At 47.7% G+C, this 16,995-nt stretch overlaps 1 protein-coding gene across 1 annotated transcript; it reads left to right on the forward strand.

The window, feature by feature from the left end:
* The first annotated feature begins 961 nt into the window (after window positions 1-961).
* GPAA1 (glycosylphosphatidylinositol anchor attachment 1) lies at window positions 962-4,220 on the forward strand. The gene is made up of 12 exons (XM_079132097.1): window positions 962-1,083; window positions 1,250-1,429; window positions 1,515-1,626; window positions 1,803-1,950; window positions 2,028-2,129; window positions 2,217-2,413; window positions 2,487-2,683; window positions 2,781-2,934; window positions 3,086-3,181; window positions 3,316-3,506; window positions 3,594-3,764; window positions 3,885-4,220. Exons 1-12 carry the CDS (start codon window positions 1,010-1,012, stop codon window positions 4,126-4,128), a joined length of 1,866 nt encoding a protein of 621 aa, XP_078988223.1. The 5' UTR covers window positions 962-1,009; the 3' UTR covers window positions 4,129-4,220.
* Window positions 4,221-16,995: the final 12,775 nt, after the last annotated feature.

Consider the following 16,995-nt stretch of genomic DNA (forward strand, 5'->3'; position numbering starts at 1 on the left):
ATCCTCAGACTAGTCCATCCAGAACCTGGGTACAAGGGTTAAAGGAAACCTTGGCTGACTATAGGTAACCACCAGAGATGTGAGGCCACAGGTAGGGCTAATACCCATCTTATCCCCCTTAGGAGCCCCTTAGGCCTTTTCCTGCTGCTTACCTTGAGCTCTAAACTACATCAGAGGTCTGGGGTTGTGGCTCAGTGGTAGAGCACTTGCCTAGCGTGTGTCAGGCACTGGATTTGATTCTCAGCACTGCATATAAGTAAACGAATAAAATGGTCCATCAACAAAAAAAAAAAAAAAAAAAAAAAACTATACCAGACCTCTCGTCCTCACTGGTCTTTTCCCCTTGGCTTCAACCTTTTCCCCTGCCTAAAACTACCCTCTTCAGCAAGCTCTCCTTCATGCATCTCCTGCCCCGGCCACCAACTCCCCTACTATGCCAGGGACTTGCTGGCCTGGACAAGAACAAGTATGCTCCCTACTAGCTACTCCATATACCCGAGCTCCACTGAAGCCTGTCTTATCAGTAGTATGATTTGCATCTTCCCTATGGGTCTTATATCTTCCCCTGATGACCTAGTTCAGAACCCAGGTGACTCCACCGTGGAGTTTGGTTTTCGGGGACTGACATCCATAGGAATGATTCTTGAACGCCTGAACCTCAGTCCACAGAAGCCCTTAGCACTCACCATCCCTCTGGCAAGTATGGGTGCTCTGAGCGTCTCCGACTCCAAGCCTGACTACCGAGCTGTTGCCATCGTCTTTGCTTCCTTGGTACCGCGCACGGCCGGGCGGCTCTTCCGGAGGCCAATCCCGGAGACCGGACTCCATTCGCACGGGTTTCCGCAGCCTCGGGGCCGGCGGCTGGGGAGGACTCTGCGCATGCGCAGCGGCGCGAGGGTCGCTGGGACCGGAAGTGCGCCTGTGTTTGGGTCGCGGTCTGACAGGAGCCGCGCGCGCTCCCCCGCAGGAGCAGGCGGTGGGAGTGGGGTCCTGGGCCGCCCTCCCCGCCATGGGTCTCCTGTCGGATCCCGTGCGTCGGCGCGCGCTCGCCCGTCTCGTGCTGCGCCTCAACGCGCCGCTGTGGTGAGGGCGGCCCCGGGGGTCGGTGGTCGGGCTCGGAGGGCGGGGACTCGTGGTCTAGGTCCCGAGGGCCCTCACACCCGTTCGACCCCTGGTTTGGAAATGGAGGCGGCAGTCGGCGTCCCCGATGGCGCTAACGCTGCGGCTGCTGCCTTCTGACCCCTCGCAGCGTGCTGAGCTACGTGGCGGGCCTCGCCTGGTTCTTGGCGCTGGCCTTCCCGCCGTTGACCCAGCGTACTTACATGTCGGAGAACGCCATGGGATCCACCATGGTGGAGGAGCAGTTTGTGGGCGGAGACCGTGCCCGGGGCTTTGCCCGGGATTTCGCTGCCCACCGCAGGAAGTCGGGGTGAGCTGCAGAGGAGTGGGTATGGGAAAAGTAGTGGTGGCCAAGGTCAGGGAACTCCGTTCAGAGGCTGTCTTTGTGTATCCAGGGCTCTGCCAGTGGCCTGGCTGCAGCGGGCGATGCGGTCAGTAGGGCTGGAGGTCTACACACAGAGTTTCTCCCGGAAACTGCCCTTCCCAGATGAGACCCACGAGCGCTACGTATTGAGGGAGGGTGGGGGTGTGCATGGGACAGAAAAGCACTTTGAAGGGGTAGCCTGGGGCCAGGGGAATCCCTGCTGGTGGGAATTGTAGGGCCAGGGAAAGCGGGGCGGAGGCGGGGGTTGACTTTATATACCAGAGTTGCTCTGAGGCTCCTTCATCAATGCATTGTACAGATGGTATCAGGCACCAACGTGTATGGCATCCTGCGGGCCCCACGTGCTGCCAGCACGGAGTCTCTTGTGCTCACTGTACCTTGTGGCTCTGACTCCACCAATAGCCAGGCTGTGGGACTGCTGCTGGCACTTGCTGCCCATTTTCGAGGTGAGACTCGGGGGCTGCTGCCCAGGGAGGGTTTGGCCAGTGCTCCAGGTCCTGCTTACCTTATCTCTGACCTCCAGGGCAGATATACTGGGCCAAAGATATCATCTTTCTGGTGACAGAACATGATCTTCTGGGTACTGAGGCTTGGCTTGAAGCCTACCATGATGTTAATGTAACTGGTAGGTGTTCATGTCTTGTCCTGGTCTCTCTCAGGGTCATCTCTTCCCACCAGTACCTCCTTTGGTGTTTATTTGCTTGCCCCACAGGCATGCAATCATCCCCGCTGCAGGGCCGGGCGGGGGCCATTCAGGCAGCTGTGGCCCTGGAGCTGAGCAGTGATGTGGTTACCAGCCTTGATGTGACTGTGGAGGGTCTCAATGGGCAACTGCCCAACCTCGACTTGCTCAACCTTTTCCAGACCTTCTGCCAGAAAGGGGGGCTGCTGTGTACACTTCAGGGCAAGGTCAGACCACCTGCCTGGGGGTATAGGGCCTCTGGTAAGGGATTTATCTAATCCTGTTCCCATCTCTCCAAAGCTTCAGCTCCAGGATTGGACAACACTGGATGGGCCATTGCAAGGCCTGCAGACACTGTTGCTGATGGTTCTGCGGCAGGCCTCTGGCCGCCCCCATGGCCCTCACGGCCTCTTTCTGCGCTACCGGGTGGAGGCCCTAACCCTTCGGGGCATCAATAGTTTCCGGCAGTACAAGTATGACTTGGTGGCTGTTGGCAAGTAAGTGGCCTCCGGTTCCCTCTTTGCATTCTGAGCACAGCGTCCAGCTGGTGCAAGGAGGGCATGACTGACTTTGATCCTGCTGTCCACCGGACAGGGCTCTGGAGGGCATGTTCCGCAAGCTCAACCACCTCCTGGAGCGCCTGCACCAGTCATTCTTCTTCTACCTGCTTCCTGCTCTCTCCCGTTTCGTCTCCATTGGTCTCTACATGCCTGCTGCTGGGTTCTTGCTCCTGGTCCTTGGTCTCAAGATATCCTCTGTCCCCCCACTATCCACTCATGGCCAGCCTTGGGTTCCCTCAACTCTATATCATCCCACTCCGGGGTTGGGGTGGGGAAGTCCTGGATTCCCCACCTGGGAGATCCCATTACACTGTCATTGGGATCCTTGACTTGAGCCATGCTCTGGAGCTGTGGATGCAGCTGCATGAGGCTGGAGTGGGCCCTGAAGAGGCTGGGGATGCTCCTGGACCCAGTCCCCCCCTTACCTCTACACAGGTGATGATGCCCCATTCTGCTGTTGGGGTGGGTTTGTGGGATCCTGAGTGGCGTTTTCTGTGCCACTCAACCTCAGCTGGAATGGTGGTTATCTGGCCCCAGGGCCCATCTCAAGGTACCTGTATATCCTGCAGGGTGTGGGACTGGCCTCACTTGTGGCACCCCTGCTGATCTCTCAGGCCATGGGCCTGGCCCTCTACATTCTGCCTGTGTTGGGTCAACATGTGGCCACCCAACACTTCCCAGTGGCTGAAGCTGAGGCCGTGGTGCTGACACTGCTGGCAATTTATGCAGCTGGCCTGGCTCTTCCTCACAACACCCACCGGTGAGTGACTGGGCTTGGCAGGTTAGGTAGGGTCCCCCTGGATGTGTAGGCAGTTCTTGAGCATCCTCTGAGCCTTTTGCCTTGTAGGGTGATGAGCACACAGGCCCCAGACAGGGGTTGGATGGCATTGAAACTGGTGGCCCTGATCTACCTAGCACTACAGCTGGGTTGCATCGCCCTCACCAACTTCTCGCTGGGTTTCCTGCTAGCTGCCACCATGGTACCTGCTGCTGCACTCACCAAACCCAGTGGGCCCCGGTAAGTGCTAATCAGTTCCCACCTCCCCCAGTGCCTGGACCCTTCACCCAGAGTCCTCTGTCATGCAGTTCTCTGTCCCCACCATCTGTGGAGACTACCTGATGATGCCTCTCTACCCAGGCCACTCTATGCTGCCCTGCTGGTGCTGACAAGCCCAGCAGCCACGCTCTTGGGCAGCCTGTTCCTGTGGCAGGAGCTACAGGAGGCACCACTGTCACTCGCCGAGGGCTGGCAACTTTTCCTCGTGGCATTGGCCCAGGGCGTGCTGGAGCACCACACCTATGGTGCCTTGCTCTTCCCACTACTCTCCTTGGGCCTGTACCCCTGCTGGCTGCTCTTCTGGAATGTGCTCTTCTGGAAGTGAGGTCTGCTACCCGGGCACAAAGACTGGGGCAGGGCTCTCCAAGCCCCCACCATTCTACCTCCTCCCTGGGAAATAAACAAGTGTCTATTTCAGCTGTTGTTTGGGCTCCTGGCCCATTGACCTTGTTGGGGGCCCATCTGTACACACTGCTGCCCCAGAGCCTTGGCCCTGGTTCACTTAACAGATGGCATCCCTACTGATAGGAGTAGGAGCTCAGCTCCAACAGAACAGGAAAAAAGCCTCAGGTGAGCACTGGGTCCAGGCCTTGGACTCTCAAATGCACAGTCAGCCCTGGAAGGCACTTTCAGGCCCAGAGTGCCCTGTGTATCAACATTCAGTGCAGAGCTAGGAACAAAGCTGGAGATGAGGAAATGCTTGGGAGCCTGATGGGAGCAGGGGCACCCAGAAGCCACACCGTACCATCTTCAATGCTGGGGCTAAGGGGGCAAAGGAGCTGGAGCTTTACAGAGGAACCTCAGGGTTCAGGCCATGTACCCAACCAAGGGCAGAGCATATGGGCTTTATATGGAATACTGGAATGTTTCTTCAGAGTTGAAGCAGCCTAAGTAAGGTACCCACCAGGAGAAGGGCAGCAGCATAGTTGGGCTGAGGCAAATTTTGAAGCCCAGCCAATACCCAGGAGCAACACACCATGGAGGATGGAGGCCCCAAAGTGGGAGAGCACTGACAGGCAGCACAGAGAAGCAGGTTATTTTAGTCATTTTTTTCGCTGCTGTGACAAAATGATCTGAGAAGTAAATATTATAGAGGAGGAAAGGTTTATTTGAGGGCTCACGGTTTCAGAGGTCTTAGTCCCTAGAAGGCTGGCTCCATTCCTCGGGGCTCCAGGTAAGGCAGAATATCATGGCGGAAGAGCATGGCAGAGGGAAGCAGCTCACATCATCAGGAAGCAGAGACAGTCTTCACTCTCCAGATACAAAATATATATCCTAAAGCCATGTCCCAATTCCAATCTTCTCCAGCTGTACCTTAGTTTCATTTAATCCCATTAGGGATTAATTCACTGTTTTGGTTAAGACTCCTACAACCCAATCTTTTCTCCTTTGAACCTTCCTGCATTGTCTCACGTGGGCTTCTGGGGGACACCTCACATCCAAACCATATACAGGTTATTGTGCTAAGACCCCTAAAAGGAACTTCAGAGTCCATCCAGGAGGTAAAAAGAGTGTGGCCATTTGGTGAACTCAAGGCCATGTGGTGCTGAGGCTGGAGAAAGTCAGGGAAAGGCAAAAGGACTTGGCCAGGCACAGCCCCAGCATTAGAAAGTGGTCATGACTGCCTCACCTGTAGAGGTCCAAAGATTCACCAAGTCGGCTCAGAGCCAACCACCCCTCAGTGCTTTGTCCCTGAGCAGCATGTGATCTGGAAGTTCCTGAGGAGAACACCCTGCCCTGCACCCCACCCTCTGGTTTCCTCTTCCTCTGTGGTAGGACCTAGTCTTCCCTTGGGAGGCTCCCCTTGACCCCGGGGCTTGTTGACTTGGCTCCACAAGTGGGAATAGCCCCTGAAGAGTTTCTCTCTGGGTCCTCCAGAGGAAGCCACTGATCCCTGTTGGGTGGGGATCTATATCCTGTGTGCAGCCTGCAGTGGGTGTGGGGGAACCTCACTGTGACAAGTGCCTCCTCATTGACTTGCCTGTCTGGCCTGTTTCCAAAATCAGAATCTCTGATGGACTCAGGACAGGTAGAGACCTGTGGCCTCCAACCCAACCCTCTCAGTGCCCTAGGAGCACCTCCCAGGAAGCAGCATAGCCTCTCCCCTAAGACAGGAATATTCATCCATGGGCCTTTGTGTATCTTTGTGAGCTGTCATGTGATAGAAAATTCCCTTCCTGGGGTTTTACCAGGTCTTTGGCTTCAGCTGTTATTAACTGGTCATTGGCAGTCACTTAAAGCATAAATGAAAATACATTGAACCACGAAACATACAGGTGGGAAGAAAGCTGAAAGATGAGCTTACTTGTGCTCTGGATACATCCCAGCAGAATTATGGAATACATCACAATAGGTTTTTTTTTTTTTTTTTTTGCGGTGCTGGGGATCAAACCCTGGGCCCTGTGCTTGCAAGGCGAGCACTTTTATCGACTGAGCTATCTTCCCCAGACCCCCAGCAGAATTATGAATCATTCATCTACACAAGCATTGGGAGGGACCCCAGAATGTACAAACAAACAACAACAAAAAAGTCTGGGTGCTGTGGTGCATCCTGTAATACCAGTCACTAAGGGAGCAGAGGCAGTGGTATCAAGTGCTGAGGAGGTAGCTCAGTTGTAGGAGTCTTTGCTTCGAGCACAAGGCCCTTCATTCGGTCCCCAGTACCACACACACATGCTACCAGTGTGTGTGAGCATAAAGTGGTCTGAAGTACTGAATGTGTCTTTTGGGGGCTATCATAGTACCTGCTTCTGGTGTCTCTTTTTGGCTTCCTTAGAAATGGAGCCCCAACTTAGATGTGAACATAAGCCACCCTGATGGAAGACATTCCCAGGTCTTCAGCTAGGCGTGACTGGGCTCTGCTATGGTTGATGGGACCTTCCCCCCACCCCCCTGTACTGGGGATTGAACCCAGGGGTGTTTTGTTTGCAGTACTGGAGATTGAACTTGGGGTTTCACTCATGCTAGGCAAGTGTCCTACCACTGAGCTACATTATATGTTATATATATACATTTTTTTTTCTTTTTTACTGGGGATTAAACCTAGAGCCTTGCATTTCCACTGAGCTACCTCCCTAGACCTCCAGGGACATTTTACCTCTGAGCTACATCTGCAGCCTTTATTTTTACTTTGAAACAGGGTCTTGCTAAGTTTCTCAGGCCTTGGATTTATGGTCTTGGATTTATGATTCTGCCTCATCCACCCGAGTCACTGGATTACAGGTGTGCACCACCAGTGATTTATAAAGATGCATGAGGACTCATGGCTTGCCAGCTGGGTGATTTTAGAAGTATGGAAGTGGCCAGGCATGGGCCTGGTGCAATGGTACATGCCCATGATACCAGCAACTCAGAGGTTGAAGCAGCAGTTTGAGGTCAGCCTAGGCAACTTAGGGAGACCCTATCTCACAAAAGGGCTGGGGGTGTAGCTCAGTACTCCTATATTCAACCTCCAGTACTGGGGCAGAGGGGCAAGAAGGTACTGAAAGGGTAATGGGGATTGAGAGTATAGCTCAGTGGTAGAGTGCTTGCCTAACATACAGGAGGCTATGGGTTCCATCCTCAGTACCACAAAAACAAGAACAGAAAGGGTAGCCTGGAGTGAGCTCCCTAGAGGCAGACAAGTACAATTACTATCCCCATTTTGCAGGTGGATATTGAAGTGGTTAAGCAACTTGGTCAAAGGGTTACAGTAGAATATCATTTTAGTCTTGTTCTACACATCTTGCATGAATGCTAATTGGATTTTTTGGGGGGTGGGTAGTACTGGGGATTGAACTCAGAGGCACTTGACCACTGAGCCACATCTCCAGTACTATTTTTTATTTTATTTATTTTTTTGTTGTTGATCAACCTTTATATGTGGTGCTGAGAATTGAACCCAGTGCCTCACACATCCTAAGCAAGTGCTGTACCACTGAACCACAATCCCAGACCTACTTTGTATTTTATTTAGAGACAGTGTCTCACTGAGTTGCTTAGCACCTCACTGTTGTTGAGGCTGACATTGAATTCGTGATCCTCCTGTCAGCCTCCTGAGCTGCTACGATTACAGGCGTGTGCCACAGCCCCTGGAGATAATTGGATTTTTAGTGAAAGTTTATGAAGGTATCAGTTGCATACTGTCTTGGCATTGATGAGATGGAAATTTTGGTAAAGTGTGGAGCACACTGGAAGTACACTTATCTAGCCACATTCCCGGCAGTCCAGGGAAAGTGGAAGTTGAATACATCAAGGTATTGCAGTGTTGTACAAGAAAATCTTGGATGAAAGTCATTTAATTGGTGAGGAAATTGTGAGTACATGCAGCCAGTGCTGTGTAGTGAACACACCACCTCAGTGCAGATGCCTTGTGCCCCAGGATGTAGGTGCCTGTGATGGGGACTTGTCTATTTTCCTGCCATGGTTCCAGCACATGATAGAACAGTCATGTGTATTTACTGACTGGAGAAAGGAGGCAGAAGGAGCTGTAGAAGTGAACCATGCAGAGCCTAGTGAGCACAAGTCTTCTGTGGACCATGTGCTTGCCTTGACCCAGATAACAATGATGAGCATGGCAGGCGTCGGGGCCAGCCGTGGAAATGATGGGCCTTGGATCCATGCTTCCCTTCTGTGGGCATGTGCTTCCTGGGTGACTGCTCAGCACAGGTGGATAGGTAAAGGCCCTCCAGGCAGCAGAGCTTCTGATGGCTGAGGTGGACTTCTCGCAGGAAGGGGAAAGCCAGGAGGTGCCCTGAGGAGTGTGGGGAGCCTTTTGCTGTAATGCAAATCTTTAGAGGAAGGAGCCGACTGGTGAGGAGAACCAGGGGAGGTGGTGTGAGCCATCTCTGAAGACCGGGAGGCCTCTGGCTGCTGTGCAGAGTGTGTGGGGTAAGAAAAAGTGAGCATGGGATTTCCTCTTCCAGGCCCTGCAAGCCTGGGACTTTCTTTCACAACCAGTGATGGGATGTGCAAGCACACCTTGATGGTAGGACTGTGATCAGGTATTGGGGGAGGCCAGGAGACTGGCACAGGGCCATGAGGGACCTGGCAGGGCGGCCTACGTGGAGCTACCTGACCAGGTAGAAAGATGAAACAGGGTAATGGGGGAATGTTTGCGTATGGCTTGTGATGTGAGCCAGGGCCCTGGGAACCTTGTGGGGAGGCCTGGGGAGCCCTGGAGCTGGGTGAGCAACCCTCCACCTGACCTACCCAGAAGCTTCCCCATGGCTGGGCGCTGCACAGACAACCCCCCTGCAGGAAGCTGTCTGGCATCTGGGTGTCCTCTGCACCCTACTCAGACTCTACAAACCACTCTACCTGCCACCTCCACGTGGGGAGTGCAAGTGCTCTGGGCTCAGGTACCCTGAACTCTCACAGGTTCCTCTGCCCTCCCACCTGTGCTCAGGGACAAGTCTCTGGCCCAGACCCCACTTCCAAGGTTGCCTGCATGACCCTGCTTCCTGGATGTGCCACAATGGCCTGCACCCTCTGCAGCCTCGATAGCCCTCCTCCCAGTGCCTTCACTCCAGGCCCCAGGATCCTGGGTACCCCCTCCTCCCACCGTGTTACTTGGGCTCCTCAGCTTTCCCTCAGTAGGTTTGCCTCCATCACACTGAGGCAGCCTCTTGCCTTGTCATCTTCTGCCTATGGACGGCAGCCTCTTGCTGCTCTGCTGCTTCCAGGTCATGGCTACTTCCTCAGTGCCATTCAGCAGCTACAGAGATCGATCTGTGAGGTGAGGCCAGGTTGGCCATGGTGTTGCCCCAGACAGTCCTCAGGGGATCCCTATTCTCCCCTCCCCTGGCACAATTAATCCACTTTCTGCCTCCGTTGAGTCACCTCCTTCGGACTTTTAAGAATGGAGTCATATGGCTGGGGTTGTGGCTCAGTGGTAGAGTGCTTGCCTAGCTCGTGTAAGGCCCTGGGTTTGAGCCTCAGCACATGTAAAAATAAATAATATAAAGGTATTGTGTTTATCTACAACAACAACAAAAAAAAAAAAAAAAAAAAAAAAAAGAATGGAGTCAGCGGTGGACACGGTGGCATTTGCCTATGATCCCAGTGGCTGGGAGGCTAAGTCAGGAGGATCATGAGTTCAAAATCAGCCTCAGAAATGGTGAGGCACTAAGCAACTCAGTGAGACTCTGACTCTAATAAAATACAAAATAGAGCTGGGGATGTGGCTTAATGGTTGAGTGTCCCTGAGTTCAACCCCCAGTATCCCCCAAAATAAAAGGATGGATTCACACATGTAAGGTTTGTGTCTGCTTTCTGCTTGCCATCATGTTTCCAGAGTCCTCCAAGTCGGAGTATCGATCTACACTGACATCAGATCTGCTATTTCACTGCCGCCATTATTCTCCCACCCCAACACCACTTTACAACCCAGATTGTTAGCCCCCGAACTTCCTAGCCAGTCATTGGTCCAGATTATTAGCCCGCAAACCTCCTCGCCAGCCATTGGTCCATTGTTATTAAGCCACTTAATTACTTAAGAATAGCTTAAGAATACTTAAGAATAGCTTAATTACTTAAGAATAGCTCCCCCAGACTGGGGATATAGCTCAGTTGGTAGAGTACTTGCCTTGCAAGCACAAGGCCCTGGGTTCAATCCCCAGCACAGCAAAGAATAGCTCCCCTGCCATTCTCTCCTCACTTTCACTCTCTCCCTTACTCTGGCTCTTCTCTCTCTCTCACCCTGTGTGCAGACACTCTGCCTGTCCACTTAATTATAATCTTGCATGAGTTCCCACGTAGGGAGTGGTTTCTGAATGCTTTTTTACACCTCATTCCTTTTATGTTTGAATGATCTTCCATCATATGGATATACCATGTTGTGTCTATCCATTCATCAGTTGAAGGACAGTGGAATTGTTTCCATTTTGGGCTATTATGAATAATGCTACTATGAAGATTCACGTGTAGATAAATAGGTGTACACCTAGGCATGAATTGCTGAGTTCTGTAGTAATCTGTTTAGCATCATGAAAAACCACCAAACTTTCCCGAAGCAGCTCTACTACTCTACCTTCCCAGCAGAATGCAGGTCCCAGTTTCTCCACATTCTCATCAACCCTTGCTCATCTTGTAGATCACAGCCTCCTGTGGGTGTGAAGTGATATTTCATTGAATTTGATTTGCCCGTCTGTAGTGATCAGTGAAATTGACCATCTTTTCATTTGCCTATTGGCAGTTCTTCCAACCTGCAGATCACACTGAGAAATGTTGCCATTTTAGTCATCTAAAGTCTTCCAATCCACAAACTGCCTAACCCATTTTTCTTATTCCTCCTTTTTGTCTTTTTCAGTGCTGGGGGTCAAATCCAGGGCCTCATACTTGCTAAGGCAAGCGCTAAACCACAGCTACACCCAAGCCCTCTTTTTATTGTTAAGTTGTAACATGTAAAAGCATGATTTGCAAAGATTCTTCCATTCTCAAGGGTTTTCTTTTCACTTTTTTGATATCCTTTTATTTGCAAAATTTTTTAATTTGGAGGAAGTTCAATTTATTAGTGTTTCATTGGTTGCTTATGCTTTTGGTGTCATATCTAAGAAACCATTGACCAAACTAAGGTCATGAGGATTTACGAATTTTCTCCTAAGAGTTTTATGGTTTTAGGTTTTAAACAGGTCTTTGATAAATTTTCAGTTAACATTTGTAAATGGTGTGAGGTGAGGGGCCAACTTAATTATTTTGCATTTGAATATCCAATTGTTCTGGCACTATTTGGTGAAGAAATGATTCTTTCCTCATTGGTCTTAGCACCTTTGTTGCTACTGACCACAGATGTATGGTCATAGATTTTATTTCTGTTCTCATTTCTATTCTTTTGATGTCTATCTTTATGTCAGCACATGATCTTGAATACTGTAGGTTTGTATTTAGTTTTGAAATGGTTAGGTGTGCTCCCAATTCCTAATTGGGAGGTGTGAGTCTTCCAACTTTGATCATTCTTAGGATTGTTTTGGCTATTCTGGGTCTCTTGCATTTCCTTATGAATTTCAGGATCAGCCTGTCGTTTGTGCAATAGAGGCCACTGAAAATTTTACAGGAATTGTATTGAATCTGCAGATCACATTGGCAATATCCAGTCTTCCAGTCCATGAACACAAGATGTCTTTGCCTTTATTCAGACCTTTCTTTTTTTCAGTCATGTTTCAGTATATGTCTTGTAATTCTTTTGCTAAATTTATTCCTAAGTATTTTACTTCATTTTATTTTTGGCAGTGCTTAAGATGAAATCCAGGGGCACTCTGCTTCTGAGGTACATTCCCAGCCCTTCATTCTTTTCTTTTCTTTCTTTTTTCTTTTTAATTGTTTGAGACAAGGCCTTACCCAGGCTGGTCTGAAACTTGTGATCCTCCTGACTCAAACTCATGAATAGCTGGAATAGTAGGCATGTGCCACCATACTTGACTTAAGTATTTTATTTTATTTTTATTTATTATTATTATTTTTGGCGGGGTACTGGGGATTGAACTCAGGGACACTTGATCACTGAGCCACATCATTTTTTGATATTATTTTATTTCATTTTTTTCTTCATATTAGGGATTGAAACCCAGTGGTGCTTAACCACTGAGACACATCCCCAGCCCTTTTTATTTATTTTGAGACAGGGTCTTGCTAAATTGCTGAGGCTGGTATCAAACTTGGGATCCTTCTGTCTCATTGTCCAGAGCTACTGGGCTTAAAGGTCTACACCACTGCACAGGCTTGATGATACTTTAAATGGAATTGTTTTCTTATTTTCACATTGTTCATTGTTAATTAATAAAACTGAGTTTGGGGTTGGTGGTGTGGGTCCATGACACAATGCTTGCCTATTATACATGAGGGCCTATGTTCAATTCACAGCACTACAAAAAATATACATATATATATTTGGTCTGATTTCTGTATATACATGTTAGGTTTTTTTTTTTTTTTTTTTTTTTTTTTTTTTTTTTTTTTGGTACCAGAGATTGAACCCAGGAGTGCTTAACCACATCCTCAGCTCTATTTAATTTTTATTTAGAGTCAGAGTCTCACTGAGTTGCTTAGCACCTTGCTGTTGGTGAGGCTGGCTTTGAACTCACGATCCTCCTGCCTCAGCCTCCAGAGCCACTGGGATTACAAGCGTGCACCACCACACTGGTTTACTTTTTTCTTTCTATATATAAAATCATTTCATCTTCAAATGGAGATGAGTTTATTTCTTCCTTTCCAGTCTAGCTACCTTTTGCTCACACCTGCCTGGGTAAGGTGAAGAGCCCCATTCCAGTTGAATGGCAGGGGCAGGAGTGGGTGTGACCCTTGCTCCAGCTCTCAAGGGCGCTCACATCCCTTCTCCAGTGTGTGTGCTATTCACCTGCAGTTTTTACAGGTGCCCTTTTCCAGGTGGTAGACAGACGTTTCCCTGTGTCCCCAGCTTGCTGAGGTTTTACCACAAGAATGTGTTGGACTTTGTTGGGTGCCTTTTCTGCTTCTATTGTGACCATCATATCATTGCCCTCCCTTTACAGTAGTCCCCTCTTGTTCAGTTTCCCTTTTTTTTTTTTTTAATATTTTTTTTAGTTGTCAATGGACCTTTATTTTATTTACATGTGGTGCTGAGGATCGAACCCACTGCCTCACACCTGCTAGTGTTCTTGCACTGAGCCCCAGCCCCAGCCCCTCAGTTTCCCTTTCTGAAACTTCAGTTACCTGTAATCAACCTTGATATGAAAATATTAAGTGAAAAATTCCAGAAATAAACTATTTGGTTTTAAATTGCCGGGCTGGCCTTGAATTTATGATCCTCCTGCCTCAGACTCCTGGGTTTCTGGGATTACAGAGCACCACCACATTTGGTTTATAGTATATTGTAGTAATTGTATTTTTTAAAAAATTGTTTGAGATGTTGATGGAACATTATTTTGTTATTTATATGTGGTGCTGAGAATTGAACCCAGTGCTTCACACATGCTAGGCAAGTGCTCTACCACTGAGCCACAACCCCAGCTCCTAATAATTGTATTTTTTACTTTTTTGCAGTACTGGGGATTGAACCCAGGGCCTCATACACACTAGACCTCTATTAATATGGTGTATTAACATTGATTGATCATGAAATATCAAACTGACCTTGTATTCCTGGGATAGAGCTTATTATTTATTTCTATAAGCATACGAACTACCTTTGGCACTAAACAGTAAGCACTGACATTTTAGAAAGAATACGATCATCAAATCATCACGATCATCATGATCACAGTTCTGGGATGAACCCAGGGCCTCATGCACACGAGGCAGCGTCACTGCCTTTTATCTCATTCCGAGACAGGCCCTTGCTGAGTTGCCCAGGCCGGCCTAGAACTTGTGATCCTCCTGCCTCAGCTGCTTCAGTTGCTCGGATTGCAGGTGTACACCACCACACCTGGCCGCCAAAAGGTATTTCCTATTTCTCCCTACAATTTCTTCTTTGAGTCATTGGTTATTTGGGAGTATATTATTTTTTTCATGTATTTGTGAATTTCTCAACTTTCCTTCTGTTATTAATTTCCAGTTTCATTCTGTGGTTGTTGGGGACCATACTTTGTATGATTTTGCCACTTTTAGATGTGTTTTCTTTCCCACATGTACTGAAGTATAATGTGTATTCTTCAGTTGTCAAACATTGATGTCTGTTAGGTCTAGTTGGCTTATAGAACTCTTTAGTCTTTTCTTACTAATCTTCTGGGTTTTTTTTGTTGTTGTTGTTTGTTTGTGGTGCTGGGGATTGAACCCAAGGTCTTATGCATTCCAGACAAACATTCTACCAACTGAACTATATCCCCAGCCCTGATCTTCTGTTTAGTTGATCTAATAACAGAAGTGGTGTATCGAAGTCTACAACTATTATCATTGAATTGTCTATTTGTCCCTTCTGTGAATTTTTTCTTCATATATTTTAGGACTCTGTTGTTACGTAAATATTACTTTATGTCTTCTTGATGGAGTGGAATTATCTTTTTGACTCTGGTAGCAATTACTACCTTGTGTAGTTTTGTGGGTTTTTTTTTTTTTTTTTTTTTTTTTTTTGGTGCTGGGAATTGAACCCAGAGCCTTGTGCATGCGAGGCAAGCACTGTACCGACTGAGCCCCTTCCCCAGCCCTCAATTAGTCTATCTTAAAGTCTATTCTGTCTAATATTAGTATAGACACTTTAGCTCTCTTTGATTAGTGCTACTATGGTTATCTTCTTCCAAAATCTTACTCTTTTTACCATTTGTGTCCATGAATCCAGTGTATTTCTTATAGACATCATATAGTTGGATCACGATGTTCACCCGGTCTTGTCAGTCTCTCCTCTTAATAGATTCTAATCTACATACATCTGACGCAGTTAAGGAGACAGCAGGGTTTATATATTTATATATATTTGCTTTGTATATGTCACATGTCCTTTTTCTCAATCCTTTATTATTGCCTTGTTAGATATTTTCTAGTGTACCATTTTAATTCCTTTAAATATATATATATGTATGTTTTAGAAACAAAAGGTAGGGAATTTCAAACAAAGATGTATTTATGTTCACTTTTAGATGTACCTATGTCGTCGCCTTTACTGTTGCTTTTATTTTTTCATATGGGTTTGAGTTACTGTGTAGTGTCCTTCCATTTCAGCCTGAGGACTCCCTTTATTATTTCTTGGAGGGTAATATGATCTCAAACTGTCTCAATTTATTCATCTGGGAATATCTTCATTTCTCCTTTGTTTTCCAGAAAAATTTTGCTAGATATAGAATTCTTGTTTGACAGTTTTATTCTTTTAGCACTTGGATTATGTCATTCCCCTGCGTTCTGGCCTCAAGGCATGTTTTGGAATGAGAAATATGTTGTTAAGGATACTTTGTATGTAATGATGTAGTGAATCACTTCTCTCCTGCTGCTTTCAGGATTGTGGATGTGCGAGTGTGAGTGTGCCCGTGTGCCAGAGAGCTGACCCAGGATTTTTTGCTTACTAGCCAAGTGCTCTGTCACTGATCTACCTGTCTAGCCCCTCTCTGTCTTTCAGGTTTTTGTTTGTTGGGTTGGTTTTGGTACCAGGATTGAACCAGGGGTGCTTTAACCACTGAGCCACATCCCCAGCCCTTTTTTATATTTTGTTTACAGACAGGGTTCCCCTGAATTGCTTGTGGCCTCACTAAGTTGTAGAGGCTGGCTTTCAACCTATGATCCTCCTGTTTGAGACTCCTGAGCTGCTGGGATTATAGGCATGTGCCACCACACCCACCTCTTGCAACAATTTATGATGTGCCTGGGTGTGGATCTCTTTTAGTTTATACCACTTGGAGCTTGGTTTTCCTGTCTGTCTGTGCAGATTCATGTTTTCCATAAAGTTTGGCAGGTTTTAGGATTTTTTAAAGTATTATTTCTTTCCCTTTCTCTTCTCTGCCTCTGGAATTACCATTATTCCTGTGCTGGTACACTTGCTGTTGAGCTGCAGGTCTCTGAGGCTCTGTTCCTCTACCTTGTTCATCTTGTTGTGGGAGTGGGGGTGGGGGTACTGGGGATTGAACCCTGGTCTCAAAATGCTAGGCAAGTGCTCTATCACTGAATTAATCCCTGCCATTTTTGTTTTATTTGTTTGTTTTGGGTACTTGGAATTGAACCAAGAACCGCTGAGCTACATCTTTTTTGTTTTGTTTTGTTTTTTGTTTTTTGAGACAGGGTCTTGATAAATTGCCCTCAAACTTGTGATCCTCCTGCCTCTGCCTCCAGAGTTGCTGAGATTACAGGTGTGCACCACCATACCTGACTTATTTTATTGAGATAGGGTTTTGCTAAGTTGCCCGGGCTAGTCTCAAACTTTGAATCCTTCTACTTAAGCCTCCTGAGTAGCAGGAATTACAGGTGTGGGCCACTGCTCCTGGCTCATTATTCTTTTTATTTTATTTCTCTTTCTCACACTAGACAATCTCAATTGACCTAACTTCAGTTTTTCAATTCTTTACTCCACCTGCTTAAATCTGCTGTTGAGACCCTGCAATAAAATTTTTATTTCCATTATTGCACTTTTCAACTCCAGTTTCTGACTCCTTTTGATAATTCTGCCTCTTTATTGACACTCCCTATTTAGTGAGACACAGTTCTCCGACTTTTCTTTAGTTCTTTAGACATGACTTTGTTGAGCTCTTTGAACACATGCAGAATATCTGACCTAAGTCAACATCAGGACTTCCTCTGGGGATAATTCCTATGAGTACTT

Source organism: Sciurus vulgaris, assembly GCF_902686455.1.
Source record: "Sciurus vulgaris genome assembly, chromosome: 1".
NCBI classification, from domain to species: domain Eukaryota; kingdom Metazoa; phylum Chordata; class Mammalia; order Rodentia; family Sciuridae; genus Sciurus; species Sciurus vulgaris.

What these genes read in the sequence shown, in the direction of transcription:
- GPAA1 (XM_079132097.1), top strand. Translation starts at nt 1,010, where the DNA reads ATGGGTCTCCTGTCGGATCCCGTGCGTCGGCGCGCGCTCGCCCGTCTC. An exon ending in ATGAGACCCACGAGCGCTAC is followed by an intron (nt 1,627 to 1,802) that starts GTATTGAGGGAG and finishes TGCATTGTACAG; the next exon opens with ATGGTATCAGGCACCAACGT. An exon ending in CCCCCCTTACCTCTACACAG is followed by an intron (nt 3,182 to 3,315) that starts GTGATGATGCCC and finishes TATATCCTGCAG; the next exon opens with GGTGTGGGACTGGCCTCACT.